Source organism: Camelus dromedarius, chromosome 4 (genome assembly GCF_036321535.1).
Source record: "Camelus dromedarius isolate mCamDro1 chromosome 4, mCamDro1.pat, whole genome shotgun sequence".
NCBI classification, from domain to species: Eukaryota; Metazoa; Chordata; class Mammalia; order Artiodactyla; family Camelidae; genus Camelus; species Camelus dromedarius.
In genome coordinates this window covers 46,313,101-46,334,974 of record NC_087439.1, presented here as the reverse complement: position 1 = coordinate 46,334,974, position 21,874 = coordinate 46,313,101, and the positions used below count along the sequence as shown (strand labels likewise).

The following is a 21,874-nucleotide window of genomic DNA, read 5'->3' as shown; positions in this document are numbered from 1 at the left end:
TCCCATTCTGTGGGTTGTCTTTTTGTTTTGTTTATGGTTTCCTTTGCTCTGCAAAACCTTGTAAAATTAATTAGGTCTCATTTGATAAACAAATTTTATTTTTGCTTTTATTTCTATTGCCTGGGTAGACTGCCCTAGAGAACACTGCTAAGATTTAGGTCAGAGAATATTTTGCCTATATTTTCTTCTAAGATGTTTACAGTGTCTTGTCTTATATTTAAGTCTTTAAGCCATTTTGAGTTTATTTTTGTGTATGGTGTGAGGGAGTGTTCTAACTTCACTGATTTACATGCTGCTATCCAGTTTTCCCAACACCATTTGCTGAAGAGACTGTCTTTTCTCCACTGTATATTCTTGCCTCCCTTGTTGAAGATTTGTTGATTATAGGGCTTACTGGTATTTTTACCCATTAGGGAATTGTTTGCAAGAGGGAAGGTCCTCACACCAGTAGTATATTGAGAGCTGACAGAATAAAAGTATGGGAGCAGGAAAAAATAAATAAAATACACATTGTAAAAAACAGAAATAAAAACTAGTAAGCACAAAAGCCTGGGCCAATTTAGAACAGGTCATAAACAGCCTAACATCTTTTAAGAGAACACTACTAGACTCACAGACATAGAAAACTATGGTTACCAAAGGGGAAAAGGAATGGGGATAAATTAGGAGTTTGGATTTAACAGATATACATTACTATGTATAAAATAGATAAACAACAAGGACCTACTGTATAGTATAAGAAACTATATTCAGTTTCTTGTAATAAGCTATAATAGAAAAGAATCTGAAAATATATGTATATATATGTATGTATATGTATAACTGCATCGCTTTGCTGTACACCTGAAACTAACACTGTAAATCAACAACACTTCAATAAATAAAATTTTTAAAAAAGAGGACATTACTATATATTATGCACACTACCACGAAGTGATTCTCCCCTATGTACAACGTGGATTATTTACTAGTTGTGTGACTTTGGGCAAGTCCTTTGCAATAAAACAAAACCTAATAATAATAATAGTAGTAGTAGTAGTAGTAATAATAATAATAATAATAATAAAAGGGGGGGCTGGGGGAGGGTACAGCTCAGTGGTAGAGCACGTGCTTAGCATGCAAAAGGTCCTGGGTTCAATTCCCAGTACCTCCACTAAGAATAAATAAATAAATTAACCTAATTACCGCCCCCAAAACAAAAACCTAAATAAATAAATGTCACTGTTCAAGAAATAAAAATAAATAAATAAAAGGGGGGGGCAAGTCAACCAATCCAAGTAATAAGAGAAAATTTCAACGAAAAAGGGTGGGGCATGAGGTTGGCAAAAGATTTTTAAGTCAGAAATTTAAAGTCAGTAAAAGCCTTGAAAAAGTTGGCTTCACTGTTAATGCTTTAGAAACTACTGCTTCTTCAAAAGAAAGCTATGATATCCAGTAATACATAAGATCTTTATTTCTCACATTTAATGCTCTGCCAAGTTGTCTGAAGCACAGCATTATCAAAAATATGACAGATTTGATTTGATAAACTTGCTGGACTTACAAGCCCAAAGGACAAGAAATTTTACAAGAATGCAATTTTCAATTTTCAATTTTATATATGTGATTCAGTGACGAAAATGGCCTTTTATTCTTGAAATATTAACTCTGTGATGTAATCCTTGCTGAAAAGTTTCAGTGTGTTTTAATAGGAATGCCCAGGAACAGAACAAGTCTAAAATATAGAATTTTTTTAAGGTCCATCAAAGATTCATGTCCATCCCAAACATGCAGGATACACTCACCCTATCCCAAAATCCCCAAAAGTTTCAACCATTCCAGCATCAACTTAAGTCCAAAATCTCATCATCTAAAGTTATCTAAATCACGTATAGGTGAGACTCTGGGTATGATATATCATGGGGCAAAATCTCTTTCCACCTGTGAAACTAGAAAACAAGTTATCACTTCTAAAATACAATGGTGGGCCAGGCACAGGATAAAAGTTATAGATTTTTGCCATTTCAAAAGAGAGAAATGAGGGGCAGGGTATAGCTCAAGTGGTAGAGAACGTTTAGCATGCACAGGTCCTGGGTTCAATCCTCAGTACCTCCATTAAAATAAATAATTAAATAAGCCTAATTACCTCCCTGCCAAAAACAAACAAACAAACAAACAAACGGGAGAAAATGGTAGGAAGAAGTGAGTCACCAATACTAAACAATTTCAAAATTTAACAGGTCAAATTCTATTAGACCTGGGAATAGTGTGGCCAGTGACTCCACTGTCTGAGCCTGAAGCTCCACCCTCAAAGACATTCTTCGTTTTTCTTGAAGGGTAGCACATGTTTGCAGCTGAATAGTGTTATTAGCCAGTTTCCTGCCAATAGAGTTTTGGAAGTCCATCAGCCTTCCTTCATTCTATCAAACTGGCAGTGTTTCTGCTGATATAACATTTTCAAAAACCTTGGGGGTCACCTGTGTATGCCATAAGGGTTCATGACAATAGACAAGATGGTCCTCCAAAGATGTTCCCTGATCTCTAGTCAAGCCCTGTTCCTGGCTTTGCTGAGATTACTGAGGAGATCAGTGAGTCACATGCCTATCTCTTCAGCAAAAACAAGATTATTTAGCCACACTGTTGGCTTTCTCTCAAGAGCACACTTTCCTGACAATAAATCTTCTAATTTTAGTGTGTTCTGAATAGGATGGGAATCTCCCAAATCACCAACTCCCAAATTTTTTTTGCTTAACAGTTCTTCCCTCAATTTATCTCTTTTCTCTCACATTTTACTATAGGCAGCAAGAAAGGCCACCGTGTCAATTCTTTGGAAAACTCCTTAGCTAAATATCAAAATTCATTACTTGTAAGTTGTTCTTTCCACATGAATGCAGGACACAATTCAGTGAGGCTTCCTGGCACTGTAAATCAAAGATCTTTGCTCCAGTTGCCGATAACATGTTCTTGATTTCCTTCTGAACCCCCACCAGACATACCTTTTACTGCTACTGTTGTTGCTGCTACTATTAGTACTAGAAGGCGTTCCTATTTCTACCGGCATTCTGTTTATGACAATGTATGTAATCTCTAAGATAATATAGATGTCTCTCCCATGCTCCTAACTTTGTTCTGAGCCCTCACTAGCAGTGCCTTTAATATCCATATTTCTACCAACAGTCTGTTCAAGGCAGTCTAAGCTGATTTTCTATCATGTGCCTCAAAATTCTTCCAGTTTCTACCTATTGCACATTTCTAAAGTCATTTCTACAGTTTCAAGTTATTTATTACAGTAGTACCTCACTTCCTGGTAAGAAATCTGTATTAGTTTCCTGTGGATGGTGTAATAAATTACTACAAATTTGGAGGCTTAAAACAACAGAAACTTACTCTCTCACAGTCTAGACACAAAACCTAAAATCAGTATCAATGAGCTGAAATCAGGGTGTTAACAGGTCACATTCCCTCTAGAAGCTCTAAAGGACAATCTGTTCCTTGCCTCTTCCAATTTCTGATGGCATTCTTTGGCTGTGGCCACATCACTCGGTCCCTGTAGTCAAAGGGCCTTTTGGGGGGGCCACAGTTCAGCCTGCCACTGTTCATACTCTTTGCCTTCACCCACTTTTGGTTCATTCGATTTGACTAATTTTATAATGTAATCAGCTTAATTATCCATGTTCATAAAGGAATATTAGAATATTTGTGGGACTAGAAACACAGCAACAGAAATTTAAATAGGCAAATTCTACATGAAGTAAAAGTAGAAGATGTAGTTATTTCCCTTAATGTTTGGGAAAATAAGTACTTTTCATGTCCACAGTAAAAACAAAAGCTGGTAAATAAAATACAACTCTGACCATAAAAGTGAAGGTTTTTATGGAGAAGGTCCACTCAGGAACAGATCATGCTAAAGTTCATGATCACAGGGTTATCTGGACTGACAGGAAGACAATCATCTCCACAACTAAATGTTAAATATGTGGTTTTAAAGCTACTATATAACAAATTCTCTTCTCCTTCTCAAACCTCTATATTTTATAATCTGGTTTATACTCAATTGGAAGAGAGTTAAAAATAGATTCATGTCTATTCTTACCTCTACACAGTCAAAGTTCTCATCAACTTTAGATGCATATTCAACACGGAACATTGTTGACAGGCTACCAGCAATATAATACAAAAGGATCTTCAGACCTTTGTAACCAAAAGCAGTTTCACTAAAAGGGAAAAAACAGCAGTAATCTAAGACCTGAAAATGAATCTTTGCAAAGTCATTACAAAGTATTAGCCCTACATGTAAGCAAGCTTAACCTCATGGGTAGTTTCAAAATTTTAAACTACAGTTATCAAAAACAAACAAAAAATATATTTGTAATGAAACTGTGCCTCAGCTTCCCTCATTTATAAAGTAAGAGAATAACAGCCCCTACATCAGGGATGCTGTTTGGGTTAAATGAACAAGTTAATACATGTAAACTGCTTATACTATTGACTGGCACATTGTACAAGTACTCAATAAATGTTGGCCACTACTCTACTGCTCCTGTTGCTGCTGCTACTATTACTACCACTAGGAGGCATTTCAAATCAGACAAGTAATGTTAAATTGATTCATGGCTTAGTCCTGTCCTTCCAACTTGCCATGTGCATCCATCACCAACATCCAGAGCTGAAAGTGGTGACAGCACCTGTCTGATTACACCCCACTTATGAACTCAGAAAGCAGATCTGAAGCTGCTATTTTTCCAGCTTGCTCCCTGCTATCCATCTACACCTTACTATTCCCCCTTTCAGCTTAAAAAGTCTTCTAAAAAGTGAATTCCAAACTATCCAGAATAGGTAAATCTGTAAAGACAGAAAGTAGATTAGTGACTACTTAGGACTAGGGAGGGTAAGGGAAAGAGGGAGTGACTTCTATTGGTTATGAGAATTTTGGTGGGAGTGATGACAATGTTCTAAAATTGGTTGTGGTGATGATTGTACAATTTTCAATATACTACAAACCACAGAATTGTACACTTTAAAAAGCTGAACCATGTGGTAAATTTTATCTCAATTGAGTTTTTTTTAAGAAGTGAATTCTGAAAGAAGAGTGCTTGAAAGAAGTAGTGTCACTTATAGTAGTGTCATTTCCATACCTGTCTAGGCTAGCAACACAAAATATGAGCAGTGTCCATTCCAGGACTCTGAAAAAGTTATGTGTAGTAGAAAGAAGCAGCAATGATATCAGGATCAAGATCAATGTCATGTTTGGATCCTAAGATACAGGGTTATCATGATTATGTGACTATCAACTGTCTACCTTAGAGGAGGGGTATGCAAGCACACCACTTTTAATGACATGCAAAACAGACAAGTGAATGTGCAAAATGCCATTAAGAAGCAGTATCTGTGAAACTAGATCCGACCAAGGTATTACCATAGGAAGAGATTTTAAATAGCAGTAAGAGGAAGAGAATAAAATAGTTCCTTAAAGATAGAGACCAAAGAGAAAACATTCTTATTTTTATGACATAATAAAACCTGTTAAAATACGAACGATTCAAATTTTAGCTTGAATCAATGTATAATCAATAATAGTTATTATTTAAAAGCACATAAAATGCCTAATCTGAAATGAGAAATTCTCAAGAAATTTGTTCCATGAAGAGACATTTGTCAATTAAAAAACACATTAAATAAATGTCAAAAATGTTGAAATAATGCATAAGGAAAACAGCCACGATGGGGAATATTTTAAATGTCAACTCTCTAACACACTTCCCTACTTAAAAAAATAGAGTTCCTTGAGAAAATGGCTGACTCCAGAACTAGTAGAGAAAGTACAAGGTGAATGTGGAACATCTTATTATATTAGAAAGTAATGTGTCTTCAAAATGATGACTATATATCAAAAGGACTCAAAAGCCAGTTTGAAAGAGTAGCCACTTGTTGAATCTGGGATAATTTGAGCATCAAAACTAATAACAGTAACAAATTATAACCCATTAAGTAAAAAAAAGGATCCTTGAATCTATTCTGATACAAACAAAAAAAATACATAAAGGGAAGGAGAGAAGTTTTTCTTTATAGTAGAATGCCAACTAATAACTGTTGAAGGTGTGACAGAGCTAGAAAATTGCCATTTTACAATCATAGTAAAATACTGATTCAGGAGAGAATAAACAAATTTAAAACTATTGGGTGACAGTTTGACAGGGAGCATGATATTTTCAGTCTCAAAGTAACTCCCCTCAGATTACACATAAATAACAAAGAGAAAACCCATTAACCTTGTAGGGAGAAACCTGGCAGATACCTCTAAACTTAGTGACCCAAGTTAACTTAACCAACAATGGGACAAACTGTCATCACACACTTGATAATATGATATACTGAGAAGGAAGGACACATACAACTTCAATTATGGTTCTACAAAAATATGCATGATCTGAACTTAATCATGAAGAAAGAAATTAATACAAAATGAAGGTTTACAAAACTAGCCTATTCTCTACAAAAATGTCAATACCATGGAAAACAAAGTCTGAGGAACTCTTTCAAACTAAAGAGAGAATACAACTAAATACAGTATGTGATTCTAGACTGGATCCAGGATGGGGGAAAACTGTTACAGAAGAATTACTTGGAATCATTTGGCAAAGTTTGACATGTGGATTGTATATTAGAAAACAGTACTGTATCAATGTTAAATTTCCTGAGTTTTGATAATTCTACTATAGTTATTGTCCTTGTTTTTAGGAAATACATACTAAAGAATTTAGGAGTAAAAGATCAAGATATATCTGCAACCTACTCTTTAATGGTTCAACAACAATATGTATATAAGAAACAATGATTATCAATATATGTATATAAGAAAAATGATTAAAGCAAATATAACTAAATGTTAACAATTGATGAATGTAAAGGATATAGAGTACTATTTTTGCAAATTACTGCAAATTTGAAATTTTCTCCCAAATGAAAAGTAAAAAGAAAAAAGGTAACTGACTATTCTAATAATGTAAAGAAGGTTAGAAATTAAAGAACTGTGCTAAATATCCCAGGATATCTTTAAAGCTGTTTTCCAAAAATAAATTTCCCTTAATTGCTTACTTACTTGTCATAGGATAAAACCCACGCTTCCCAGCTTTAGGGGAGTGTATTCTAGAAGCAGTATAGCAAAACGGTAGGAAAAAAGTAGTAATGAACATGGGCTCTGCAGTCAGAATGACTGAACGTGAACTTCAGCCATTCATATGTCCTTAGGCAACTATCCAGTTCCACCAATGTTAATGTTACAAATGGTAATACTATTGCTAAAAGCATGAGCATTAGATGAGATCATGTATCCATAGCACTAAATGATGGGTATTATATAGTAAATTGGTGTCTCAATGTCAAAAATGCCATTCTAATATATATTTTTAAATAAATTATATGAAAAATAACAGTAAAGAAAATAAATTCTGATTTATAAATTTAAAAAAATTACTTTGGTTATACTACTTTGACAAACATCTAAGTTACTTACTCATCCCCAAAGAGTTGATGGGTATATTCAGGAAAGAAAGTTCTAATGTCATTCTCAAGATCTTCAGGAAAACGAACTGTTTAAAGGAATAAAAAATATGGAGATATTAAAGCTATTAAAGGTGACAGGTATTTCTGCTTCAAGAATTTCACTTACTTAATCTTTTCCTTATTTAAAATGTCACCTTTCCCTTATATTATTTATACTGGATTCTCATGAGACAAATGAGCACTGAAAATTAGAATATTCCTTTGAGCGTTTTAATGTTGAAATCCTACTGATTCTAAGAATTAGAAAACTAAGTACGATAGAGGCATCTGATTTAGTTTTTATTTTTTGTTATGCTTACACATAATGCAAAAAGTAAAAGAAAACAAAACCAAAAAAGATACTTCGAGAAAAGAAAGCTACAGCACATCAAGGAAACAAAAAGTGCTATAGAAACATTCTGAGAACAAGAATAATCTGAGTTTGATGAGACTCATATCATTACATCACTCTTTATGACTGCAAGATAACATTTATGTTGTTCTCAGTGTTTTGGTTTTGTTTTCTGGGCTTTTTTTGTTAGGAAAAGTAACACTGCCATCCTTATACACACCTTGCTATACTTTTACAAGTATATATAGAGTAAATTTCTAGCAGCAAAATGCTGAAAAAAGTACTGAAATATATTTGAAAATATTTGCTTAAGTGCCCTCTAAAATATTCTAACAGTTTGTATACACATCATCAGCTACTTAAACTCCTTTGTTTCCCACATCCTTGAGAATATTCTGTACGCTCAACTTTAATTTCTACCAATCTAAGATGGAAATGGGCATCCTGTTAATTTTATTTGCATTTATTATGAGTACTGATATTATTGGACTTCTCTCCAATATATTTTATCTTATAAAGAAAAATTTTACCAAAAAAAAAATTCTTAAGCAATTGAAGAATGAAAAGATAATTGTAGATGGAAAATTCTAACACTGCCCTCATAGAGCACATCATTCACAGGGTACCAAAGTATCATCTAGCAGATTATCGATTTTTAGAAGGAGAGATAATCTTTTCACTGCAGAGATCAGGCAGTCACTAACTTTCCAAGTGATCTAACTTATGAACACTCATTGTGGGACAGACCAAAATTATGTGCCTCTTGATTCCATGCCAATACAACCCATACAGCATAGCCTATGAAGTTTTCTTAACAAAAAAGTTTTATCCTAGCTCTAATCCAGCTTTATATCTTCCAATTTACACAAAATATAGAGGGTAGGGGAAAAGTTAAATTCTACCAAAAGAAAGTAAGACTAATCCAGAATGCAGATTTGTTTAATAATTCTACACAATGACTTGACTCTTCCAAATAAGTCAGCAGCATAGGGGGGGAAGTTCCATGGGTGAGAGGGACTGTTCTGGATTAAAAGAGATTAAAGAAACAACTAAACACAATGCATGACCCTTGACTGGATTCTGGTTTAAATCATTTTCATTAAAGCCACTGAAGACTTTCCAGGACAACCAGGGAAACCAGAAAATTACATGACACCAAAGAACTACCATTAATTTTCTCAGGTATGATAATGGCATTATTGTTATATATGTCAATATTCATATATGAGTGTTATGAACTGTCATGCTGTTCAGAAACCTATTTTCAAATAATGCAGCAAAAATATACACACATTAAATCATATATGGAAAAATGTTAAGTGTTAAATCTAGGTGTAGGATATACAGGTGAGTATTATCTTAGTCTCTCGGTTCTTCTGTGTTTGCAAATTTTTATAATGAAAACTGAAAGGAAAAAAAGCCCTGGGCAAATCCAGCAAAATGCTAAGATCTGAAAAAGCTGAGTGACGGAATAATATATATTCATTAGTTTGCTCTGTATTTTTTACATCTCTGTAATATTTCATAATAAAAAATAAAGTAGTTCAACATGTCTAGACTTATTAACCTAAGAATTCCCAACTACTGCATCTCTAATATTTAATGTTTGGAAGTCTCCAGAAATTATTAAAAATTAATTTCAAACTACTGCTTGTAATATATATATAGCACTTTGGTAATGATGGGTAAAGAGACATGGATACAGAAAAGACAAGCAGTGAATAAGAAAAGTATCATAAGCTTAGTTATGATGACTATTTCTATAATTGAGATTGGCTTTCCTCCAATATCCACCCCTATTATCCAAATTAGAGAGGTTTTATTATTTTAGCATGGAATTTAGTCCATAGAAGATAGAAACTAAAAGAAAAAGAAAGGTGATGAGTCTTTTGTTAAAATGAAGTAAAACTTAAATAGCTTAAAGCAAATATATAAATATTTATTATTTGATTTTATAAGATTTGATTAGTTTTATATATAAGAATCCAAGAGAAACTCTTAAATGCCAATATATTTTATAAAGGACTCTTTTAATATCCAGTAAGTGATGTTTTTATATTAGTCATTATAGTACATGAAAACTTGTTCACCATACAACCTTCAACCACACTGGGCAGACTTCTAAAAGGTTGCCTAAAAGCTCCTGGGATTACTAGTTGAGAAGATGCCAAGGGCTAAACTTGATAATGATTAAGAATGGAATTTATCTCCTCAAAAGAATTTTAAGGTAAAAAGTCCTGGGCCTAGACAAAAGGAACCAACAATTGGCGCTAAGGGCATGAAGAATGTAAGTTAGCCTTTAAATAAATAGGGGACAAATGTTGAGTTTTCTATTCTTATTTTAAAAACTCTCAACATTTTATACAAACACAATAATAATTACAATGAAAGAAACGAAACCAGGTCTTTAAATTTGCCTATTCTGATCACGTAATAGAATAATACAATATGAGGCCTTTTATGTCTGGCTTCTACCACTTAATATGTTCTCAAGGTTCAACCATGACGTAGCACATACTAGTAGTTCATTCCCTTTTTGTGGCAGAATAATATTCTACGGTATGAAATGCTGTATTTTGTTTATACATTCATCAGTTAATGACATTTAGGGCTACATGAATAATGCTGTTACGAACACTGGTGTACAAGTGTTTGTGTGAACAATGTTGTATGCCAACACTGGTTATATACACTTAAGGAGCAGTCATGCACAAAATAATAATATGTTATTAATAACATTATTAGTTGTCACTTGAACATTTACTTGTGCCAGGAAATTTGCTAAGGAGTTTACAAACATTATTGTAGTAAATCCTTACAAGAGCTATAAAGGTAGGTAACATTACTACATCCATCTTATAGATGAATAATGCAAAAGAGACTAGTTTTTTCAAGGTTACGAAGTTGGTAAGTAGTGGATTTAAGGCTAACTCAATCTGACATATATACATGTGTACATAAGAACACATAAAAAGTGCAGTTATGTTAGTAAAGCATGAGAACAAGCAAGCAAACCAAGTATCAAGCAATAGGAGATTGAGTAAATAAATTATACAAACATGAAGTGGCTTATATAATCATTAAACATTATTGAGAAATACTTGGTGACATAAAAAAATGTTCACAATGTATATACAGTTAGGTGAACAGAACATGACACTGTGACCTCAATTTTATAAAAGAGAAATAATAAAAACGGAGATATAATTTTAAAAATTAGAAAGAGATAACCCAAATTATAAAACAGAAGTAGTTATTCTGGGTGATAGAATTATGGGCAATTTTAATTTCTTATATACTTCTGAACTTTTCAAAACTTCTCCAAAATATGTATTCTTTTAATAGAGATATATATAATAAAAAACTATAATAATTTAAAATAAGCACTAAAATCTTTCTTTCCAGGAAAACCTATGTCACTTACAATCGTGGAGAAAAATGAAAGATCAGAGCCTGGAATACTAAATGGCTCCTTCTCGCCAACATAGGACCTGCAATGAATCTTATCTTTGAATATATGTCCTATTGTTTCCACTCCTGTATATATATTTCCTATACTTCCTAGTTCTCAGACTCATTTCTGTAATTTTTGGAGGGACAAAGAAGCATAAAAGATACATTCTACTTATGTTCTTTTAGCCAAAAACAAAATCAAGAAATCACCAAGGCATGTTAATCAAGTTTCAAAGTTTAATAAATACTTTAGCATTAAACATATCTACAGCCCACTGACAGGTGCTCATGATGTAGATATAAATGGGTTCCAGCTCTCAAGCAGCTTCAGAGATGCTGTCACATAGTCTCAAACATAGGCTAAAGATTTATTCATAATCCTGTGTTCTTTAACTAACTGAAATCTTTAGTGTTTTGACCAATACATTTTTCTGGAGCATGCTAAATTCCAGAGAATGTGGCAGAAATAACAGATGAGCCTGGAACATAGTAAACCTACATAAGTATTTGCTGAATGGTGAATGAACTTAAAGATCATCCCAGCAGAACTAACAACATACTGTATTTTAAAAGTAGGTTATATGGCTTTTTAGTAGAATTTAAAAGAGAATACTGGAGAGTGAGGGGTAAGGGAAAACCAAACACACACTATATAGGAAAAAAGGAATGAGACAGTGCAAGGAAGTAACAGAAAAAGATGACAAAAGCAACAAAGAATAAATGTAAAGGAGATAAACTGACTAGGTAAAAAAATTACATAAATAAAATCCAATACGCTCTATAAAAGACACACCTAAAATGAATGACAAGTTAAAAGTAAATGGAAGGACAAAAAAAGTATATGTAAATTACACACACACAAAAAAACCAAAACCCTGAAAATGCTATCTAAATTGTATTAAGGCAAAAAAAGCATTAAATGGCATAAAATAATGAACTTTTCATGATTTAGGTGAATTCCTTCAAGCCTTTAAGTAACAGGCAAATATAATGCTTTAAAAATTGTTGAGAGTGGGAGTAGTAAACTGGGAAGGCCATGAGAAATAGTTACAAAAGCTGACCTTCATCTCCCCTAAAAAGAGAGCACAAAGGAGAAAAATACAGACCAATCTCACCTATAAACAATGATGTAAAATATTTAGATAGTATAAAATAGCTTTCAATGAAACAAAATATATTGAGGTATTCATTTTAGAAACACAAGGATGGTTCAGTATCTAGAGATCAAAAAATAAGTTTATTTAAATATTATGTATTATATTGTTTATAATACAATAAAAATGGTCTTCATGGAAACAAAAATGGCACTCAATAATCTCTAATATGCATTTTTGAATAAAAACTCTCTGCAAACTGAAAAATAGCCTCCAATGTGATAAGCCAGGATCATTTTTAGTGGAGAAATAGAAGAATCATTCTCGTTAATTTAAGGAAGAAGAATGACCACTATCATTTTTTCACACTGTTCTGAAATGCAATTTGAAAAGAGAACAAAATAAAAGGCATACATATGGAAAAGAAAGTGAATTTACTAAAATGTTCAGCTGATATGACTGCATGGCTGAGAAAAACAAAGAAAATCAGCTGTAACCACTCTCCAGAACAGTAGAAGAATCCAGTAAGATTATCTGTTTTTAAAATATATTAAAAAACCAAAAAGACAAATGACTCAAACAATAGGCAAAGGATTTGAACAGATAATTCTACAAAGCAGATATACAAATGACTGATAAGCACATGAAAAGATGCTCAGGAAATGCAAATCAAAACAGCAATAAGATGTCATTTCACACCTACTAGAACAGCTATATATATATATAAAAAAAAACAAGTGCTGACAAGGATGTGGTGAAACTGGAACTCTCATACATTGCTGGTGGGAATGTAAAATGGTGCAGCTGCTGTGGGAAATAATTTGGCAGTTCCTCAAAAAGCTAAACATACAACTACCATATGATTCAGCAAATTCTGCTCCTAGCTATATACTCAAAAGAGCTGAAAACAAGGACTCTAACAAACAACTATAAGTTCACAGTAGTCAAAAGGTGGGAACAACCCAAGTGTCCATCAACAGATGAATGAATAAATAAAATGTGGGTGGGTGTGGGGGTGTGTGTGTGTGTAATGGAATATTATTCAGCCATTAATAGGAATGAAGTTCTGATACATGTTACAACATGAAACATTTGCTAGGTAAATAAGGTGAAAACATTACGCTAAGTGAAATAAGCCAGACACAAAAGGAAAAACATTGCGTGATTCCACTTAAACAAAATATCTAAAGTAGGTAAATTCACAGAGATAAAAAGTAGGTTAGAGGCTACCAGCAGATAGAGGGAAAGGTGAGTGGGGCTACCACTTAACAGGTATAAAGTTTCTGTTTGGGGTGACAAAAAAGTTTTGGAAACAGCGGTGATGGCTGCACAACACTGTGAAAGTCACCTTTCACAGTCACCTAATTGTATACTTAAAAATAATTAAAATGACATACAGAAAAAAAGATTCACTCTTTCTACAGTAACCTACCACCAGAGTATTGGACCCCTGTAGAAAAAGTGTGCCTGTCAATCCCTCATACACAAAGTGAAAATAGCTTGCCATGGGAGGAAGAATCTTGGGATAAACCTTAGTGGAATTACTGGTATGCTGTCAAGAGCTAAAGTTATGCCATGCATCTAGCACAATACCTGTCACATGGTAGGTTTCAATAAACATTCGCCCAGAGAAAGTTAGGGGGAGGCGAGGGAAAGAAGGTTGGTGTGAGGGAAACATATTATTGCTGCTGACTGTAAGGGATTAGACTCACAAAATAACCCAGTCAATTTTAATTCTGTTATATATGTGTAGAACTTTTGGAATCTAGATTTTGATGTGGGGAAAACATATATTAAAAATTATTTTCCGTAGTTTTCCCACACACTATTAGTAAAGACAGAAAATATAATGGAAGGAAATCCCACTTATATTGGCAGTAAAATAGATGAAATACCTTGGAATAAACTTAATAAGAAATGTTTATCATCTGTACATAAAATTTAAAACTTTACAGCTAGACATAAAAAAGGCCCAAATAAATAGAAAGATATTCTTGCCATTAGAAAGGAAGACTCAACAATGTAAGGATGTTGATTCTCCCCATATTAAACTTAAATTTTAATAGGATCTCAATTTTTTAAAAAATCAACAAAAAAATCTTTCTGGAACTTGATAAAATGTTCATCTAGAAGAATAACCATTAGAGAAAACTTGGAAAACTCTTAGGGAATAATGACTGGGACCCAGTCATACCATATATTAATCACAACATTTATTCTAACAGTATACTAATGGCTCAGGGACCAAAAAAAAGTCTCAAAGTAAACTCAAGAATATATATATGATACTTCAGTATGATAAAAAAGAAATTTTAAATAATCACTGAAAAAACAATTTAACAAACTGGCAGGCAGATAATTGGCTAAACCATCTGGAAAAGTATAAAGCTGGATTCCCACCTCATGCGTTATCCAGATAAAGATTCAAAGGTTTCAATTAAAAAAGAAAAAAATTCAAAAAATTAAGAGAAACAATGGGTAATTTTTTTATAATCTTAGAGCAGAGAGGGCCTTTTTTATAAGACACAATGAAATCTCATTATAAAAAAGAAATTTCCCTAGATAAAAAGTTTTACTTTCTACACAACAAACTCATCAAAGTCAAAACAGGGAAAAAAATATTTGCAACATATGACAAAAAAAGATCTGAATGTTTTAGAAGATAAAGGATTTACTTCTCTTAGAATTACAAAAAATGGTCAAAAACACAGCAGAAAAAAAACCCTCAAAATAACAAGTGTTGGCAAGGATTTGGAGAAATTGGAACTTTTGTGCACTGTTGGTGGGAAAGTTGGAGCGGCAACCACTATGGAAAACAATATGGAGGTTCCTCAAATAATTAAAAATATAATTGCAAGATGATCCAGCAATCCCACTTCTGGGTATATATCCAAAAGAATCTGAAGCAGGATCTCAAAGATATTTGCACACCCATATTCATAGTAGCATTATTCACAATCGCCAAGAGGTGGAAGCAACCCAAATGTCCATCAACGAATGAATGGATAAACAAAATATGGTATATACATATAATGGAATATTATTCAGACTTAAAAGGAAGGAAATTCTGTCATGTGCTACAATGTGGATGAACCCTGAGGATATTCTGCTAAGTGAAGTCAGTCAAAAAAGACAAATACTGTATGCTTCCACTTAACATGGGATATCTAAAGAGGTCAAATACTAGAAACAGATAGTAAAAAGGTGGTAGCAAGGGGTTAGAAGGAGGGGAAAACAGAGTTCTTTACTAGGCAGAGTTTCAATTTTTCAAGATAAGAAAGTTCTGGAGATCAGCTGTACAACAATGTGAATATACTCAGCACTACTGAACTTTACACTTGAAAATGGTAAAGATAGTAAATTTTAAGTTTTATGTATTCATTTATGTTTAAGTTTATGTATTTGTTACTTCAATTAAAAAGTCTGTTGTGGGGAGAACACAGTTGATTCATAGAAGACATAAAAATGACCAAAGGGGAAAAAGAAAAACTGAATTTTACTAATAAACAAAATGCAAATTAAAAAGAATAAACTATTTTTCACTTACCACAGGGGCAGGGTGTTTTGTTTGTTTTTAATGATAATATGCAACACTGACTAGGGTATGGGTAGAAAGGCAACCTCAAAAATTTTCGGTGTAAGCACAGGTACTTTTTGGGAAGACAATTTAGCAACAGCTACTAAATATATTTGTATCCCTTTGATCTTTGATCTAGCACAGCTGTTCTTAAACAAAGACACATCATCCTCAGGGGATGTGGCAATGTCAGAAGACACTTGACTGTCACAACTGGAAGGGAATGTTACTGGTATCTAGTGAACAGAAACCAAGGATGCTGCTAAACATCCAACAAAGCAGAGAATAAGGAAGAATTATCTGACTCAAGCCAGAATTGCCTTACCCAGAATGTCAACAGTCCTAAAGTTGAGAAACTCTGACCAAACACTTGAAATTCTAGTCACACATTCTACAGATCACTCACACAAGTGGGTACACATATATGCAACATTATTTCCTGGAGAATTACTTATAATAGCAAAAAGGAGAAGCAAACCTCCCACAGAGAATACTTATATAAGTTATGATACAGTCATACTGTATTACATAATTTAAAAGATATGAGGTAGATCTACATGTAGTTACAAGGAATGATATTCAAAATATTGTTAAGCTAAACAACAAAACAGCCCTACAACAAGATCCTAGTTTTAGAAAAATACATTAATGCATGTAAAAGGAAAACAACCTAGATCAGTATTACCTTTTCAGCGAGGTGTCAGGGCACCGTTACCTTCTTTGCCACCTTCTTTGCATTTCTGTTATACTTCTATTGTTTTAAATAATAATAGCAGCTAACATTTATTGTAAATTTCTAAGTCAAGTTGTTTAACTACTTTACTTGTATTTAACTTCATATTTATCTTTACAACCACTATAAAGTACTAATTTTTAAAGATGAGAAAATAAAAGAATGGAAATTGATGGAATCAGATTCATGAACATATGATTATTTTTTAAACAGCTTTATTGAGGTATAATTTACATTCCATAAACTAAATTGTTTTAAGTGTATAATTTAGCGATTTTCAGTAAATTTAGAATTGTGCAACCACTGCCACAATCTAACTTTAAAACAGTGCCATCACCCCCAAAATAAATCTCATGCCTATTTGCAGTCATTCTCTGTTCTGACCCTCAGACCCAGGCAATCACTAATCTGTCTTTACGGATTTACCTCTTCTGAACATTTTATACAAACGGATCATACAGCATGGGGGGTTTTTTGGTCTGGTTTCTTTCACTGTATTTATTTATTTTTTGGAGGGGGAGGTAATTAGGTTTATTCATTTATTTTTAGAAGAGGTACTAGGGATTGAACCCAAGACCCGTGCATGCTAGGCAATGTACTCTATCACTTGAGCTATCTCCTCTTCCCCTGGTTTCTTTCCCTTTAGAATGTTTCTGAGGTTCATCCAATTGCAGCATGTATTGGACCTTTGTTCCTTTTTATTGTTAAATAGCATTCCATTATATAGATACATCATACTTTCAGTTGATTGATATCTCGGCTATTTCTTTTGGCTATTGTGAATAAAACTGCTGTGAACACTCATGTACAAGTTTTTGCGTGGGCATAATTTTCATTTCTCTTGGGTAGATACCCAGGAGTTGAACTGTTGAATCATACAGTAAATACATGTTCAACTTTTTATGAACCTGCCAAACTGTTTTCCAAAGTCGTTGCATCATTTTACATTTCCATCAGGAATATATGAGTGTTTTTCCACATCCTCACCGACACTTACTACCTACTATTTTTTAAGGAAAACAGTGAACGTAAGTATTTTTGAGAGGCTGAGACCACTTACACCTGTCACTTTTTGTCACTCTTTACCTTCTTTCTTTTTTTTTTATTTTATTTTTTACTGAACTGTAGTTGATTCATAGTGTTAGTTTCAGGTGTATAGTAAGGTGATTCAGTTATACATATATATACACATCTATATATTTTTTCAGATTCTTTTCCATTAGGTTATTGTAAGTAATTGAACATAGTTCCCTGTGCTATACAGCCCTTGTTTATGTTTTATATACAGTAATATGTATCTGTTAATCCCATCACACTGTACTTTCTATATGTAAACTCTGCCACCTCTCAAACATCTACCCACTCCATGACATAAATCAAGACTTAACAAATTATGAATGTGTTCAGTAAGTGTAGAAACTAAACACTAAACTGCAATAAATAAACTATGCGAATGACTGCAATAAGATGCTCTTACATAAATTCTACTTCAAATTTTAAAAGAAAGGTTATATATATGCACACAGTACATACATAATAGTACTTAGAAAAGGCATACATACCTAATTTTAGTTCAATTGCTGTGTTGGTATTACATTTGTACTCTGCCAGTTTCTTCTCAACTGCACTCTTGTATTCAACCAAAAATTTCTCCATAGCACCAAATCCTAAGAAAAAAGTTTGTAATAGTCTAGTTGGAAGTGGTTTAAATAGTGAAACCTACAAATAGAGTTCTTACTAGAAGTGGAATAAAGGCTTAAAACACACTAATAGATCTTAGATCTCCATATACTCCTGAATAAATGTACTGAGTACGATTGTCTCATTACAAGATAGAAAAAACACTACTTTTGAGATAAGAGGCTTATGAAGTAGGCCTGCTTTACATAAAAGAGTAAACATGAAAATTAATATGAGAGGCTACTGACATTTCTGAATATTTAATAATATAAATTGCCTGCTAAGATTTATATCTAAGTAGCCTTTTTAAAAGAAATAGAAAAAGGATGCCACTGCTCCACTAAGAATCAAGGTAAGAATGTCCTTTGGTAATTACAAGATAGCATTTTATTTCTAATACTGGAAAATTCTACCCAGAGGACTTTCAGATCAGTTATTAAAAAACCAATAACTAATAATGCATAGATAGATTACCTCAGGAAGGCTACACAAGAAACGGGTAACCACTGTTATGTCTAGAATAAGAGAGAAGTAATGGGGACAAGGTTAGGAAAGAAAATTTTCACTGTATTAACAAAAAAATTTTTTAACCATGTGTGTAAAGACATGGTCTATTGGAATAACCAAATAGTTTTACTACAACGTGGCTACTCATCAATGTATGTAACAATTAACAATGGAAGAAATCATCATCAAGAGAAACTTTCACTCAAAGATGACAATAAATCCCCTGGGTAAATGATCACGAAAATTAGGAAAAATTCAGGAAAAAAAGATCAAGAGCAGAAATGAACAATAAGGTACACTGATATGCCATAAACTTCGGTTAAGTGGTTAAAACACAAGTATACAGAAAATGGGGGAACAACTGAAGCAGTTTAGATTAATGGTTTGGGGTCACAATTGCTGGATTCAAATCCAGGCCTTCTAGATCTATGAACTAGAGCACATTACTGGACTTCTGTGACCCCAATCTATAACAATGACGTAATAGAACCCACCTCAAGGCATTTATGTATAATCTAAGCACCAAACCATACCTTTGCTTAATCCCCACAATTCTGTAAGACAAATAGATGCCATATCAGCCGCATTTCATATTCAAAATCTCAAGCTTAGAAAGAGGTTTGGTTGTTTAAATGGCACCCAATTACTAAATGGTGGGGCTGAGATTCGAATTTAGGTGTAATTGTTACAACCCTGTGCACTACACATCCCCCCTCTGTTACAACCCTGTGCACTACACGTCCCCCCTCTTTTATAGTACCAGTGTACCCCCCAAATCCTAGTCTTTATCTGGTAGAACAGCCAGGTATAGCCTGTCTATCCAACAGATCCATAAAAGTGTACTGAGACTACTATGAAGGCACTGGGAAAAGATAAAAGAAAAAGAAACTGTCCATCACTTCAAAAGCTATCTGATTGGGAATAAAAAGCATATACTCAAACAAAACCAGCCTTAATACATGTACTAAATAATGGCAATTATAGTTATTAGATGCTGCAAAATGAAGAAACTCAATAAAGAGCAGAATAAAATAAACACAAGAGGAGTATAATAGACACACCCTACATGAGAAGTTTAGATGAAGGAAGAATGCGAGAACTACCTCTTGCTCACAGGGAATCTAAATAGTTCCTAGTAATACTAAAGTGTGGAGAGATTAAGAAGAGAGTATAACCAAGTCAATCAAAATTCAAACGAGAGCCCTACTGCAGCAATGCGCTAGCTCAGAAGTTGACTTGTGGAAGGTGGAAGGAGACCTGGAAGAGGAGGGTCCGAGCATTAAAATCAGCTGGCGGGAACAGAACAAGACCAGCATCTGAGGCAGCAGTGGGCAAAGGGAACAGAGAAGAGAAACAGGCCTTCAGGTACCTGGCACCTCACAAGCCTTTAAAATCGCGACGCTTTCTCCCGGTCTCTTCGGCCCTCCGCAAGGGCCGAGTACTTCGCAGAAGGCGCAGAACCCCGAGCAGTTGGGGGCGGGGGTACGAACCTCCGCGGATAAGGAGCTAGGCTGAGAGTTCCGCGCTTCCAGGCTGAAGCAGGCCTTCTGGGACCCAAACTAGAGCCCGAAAGTTCAAAACGGGCACTGTCACCCCCGTCTCGTCGTTCTTTCCCAAACCTGCACGCCCCCTCCCCCTGGTAAACTTTTCCCGGGAACTTACCCGCCATTTCCGAGCTGCGAGCACCCGCGGCCGAGGAAGGACGAATCAACCCGCGCGCTCCCTGGCCGGAAGTGAGCGCACTTTTTGACGCATTTCCCCCGCCCACCCCTGGCAGGTCGCTGACCAATGAGAGGAGGAGACTCGAGGCGCGGGGTGGCGGAAGCGCCTCTGGAGGAGGGGCTAACGCAGCGCGGAATGCTCCGACCGGTGCCTAGCCACAGCGGTACCGTCAGCCCCTTCGCAGGCCCTAATTAGCGGCGGAGGCCTCAAAGGGGTGTTCTCCGTAAAGACGCTCGCTGGCTGGAGGAACTTTCTTTGGAGTTGATTAGAATAATATACATACCTTGTGGCTGTTTTCTGTTCCCCTCTAGCGATGTTTTGGAGACTGGTAGAAAAAGTTGCTCCTTGGCCTGGACGGTAGATCCAAACACCTGAGCCCTAGTTTTACAGGTAAAATGTAGGGATTAAGTTGCAGTTGTGGGAGAAATTTTCCCTTATTTTATTTGTTTCAATTTTTTTTTTCTGCCGTAAATACTTGTTTAACATTCTTTTTCTCTCACTTTTTTTTAACAGTATGTATACAGTGTGATATTTAAGTACTCTGCCTTCATTCTCTAAGGTCGTTAGGGAACTGTATGCACCGAAATTGCTACATAGTAATTACCTCAAGTGGCCTGATCTGGTCCTACATGTCTCAAGTCCTAGTAGCCCATACCACATCAAAGGGTGCTACCTGAGTTGGGCCATAGGTCTTGTTAGTATTTAGTAACTGCTGAAACTGTTTGTCCCAGAGAATAAGCCACTGTTTAGGTATCCACAAATACTCCCACACTGTTGTCTATACAGTAGAATGCCTTGTCTCAACAAATGTTGGTTAATAGGTGTTACAATGATTATACTAGAGCTAAAATGGACCCTAGGGATGATAGTCTAAAACTAATACACTCCCTCACTTTAGAGATAAGAAAACTAAAGCCCAGAAAAGAGAAATTGCCCAAATTCACGCTCAGGATACAGCCTATGCAAGAGCCCAGTTCTCCAGATGCTCAGCTCAATATTCTACTACATGGAGATGGCCCTCCTGAATATAAAGATCAGAAAAGGTATTCAGAATGCTCAGATCCTTTTTCTTTAAGCCTAAATGAAACACAGGAAATTACAATCTTAATGTTAAGAGGAAAGCTGAAATCATTATCACTAATGGCATTATGGATCAAAAAAGGAAAACAACCTTTTTTAATACAATCGTTTTTCCAAAATGGCAAGACATCATTTCTTTCCAAAAGCACCTTATC

General features: G+C 34.5%; 1 protein-coding gene across 4 annotated transcripts in view; it reads right to left on the bottom strand.

Annotated features, from left to right (window-relative positions):
- HAT1 (histone acetyltransferase 1) overlaps positions 1 to 20,669 on the bottom strand; it is a 48,458-nt gene extending 27,789 nt beyond the window's left edge. For 2 of the 4 annotated variants that reach the window (XM_010982516.3, XM_064484911.1), the window contains exons 1-4: positions 20,580 to 20,669; positions 18,293 to 18,397; positions 7,493 to 7,568; positions 4,073 to 4,193 (exon numbers count right to left, since the gene is read on the bottom strand). In XM_010982516.3, the coding sequence (XP_010980818.1) occupies positions 4,073 to 4,193; positions 7,493 to 7,568; positions 18,293 to 18,397; positions 20,580 to 20,586 (309 nt within the window). In that variant the 5' untranslated portion in view covers positions 20,587 to 20,669. Of the gene's footprint in view, positions 1 to 4,072; positions 4,194 to 7,492; positions 7,569 to 18,292; positions 18,398 to 20,579 lie in introns of those variants that run through there. The other 2 variants (XM_064484910.1, XM_031451651.2) reach the window with 2 other exon arrangements.
- Between the last annotated feature and the right edge of the window lie 1,205 nt (positions 20,670 to 21,874).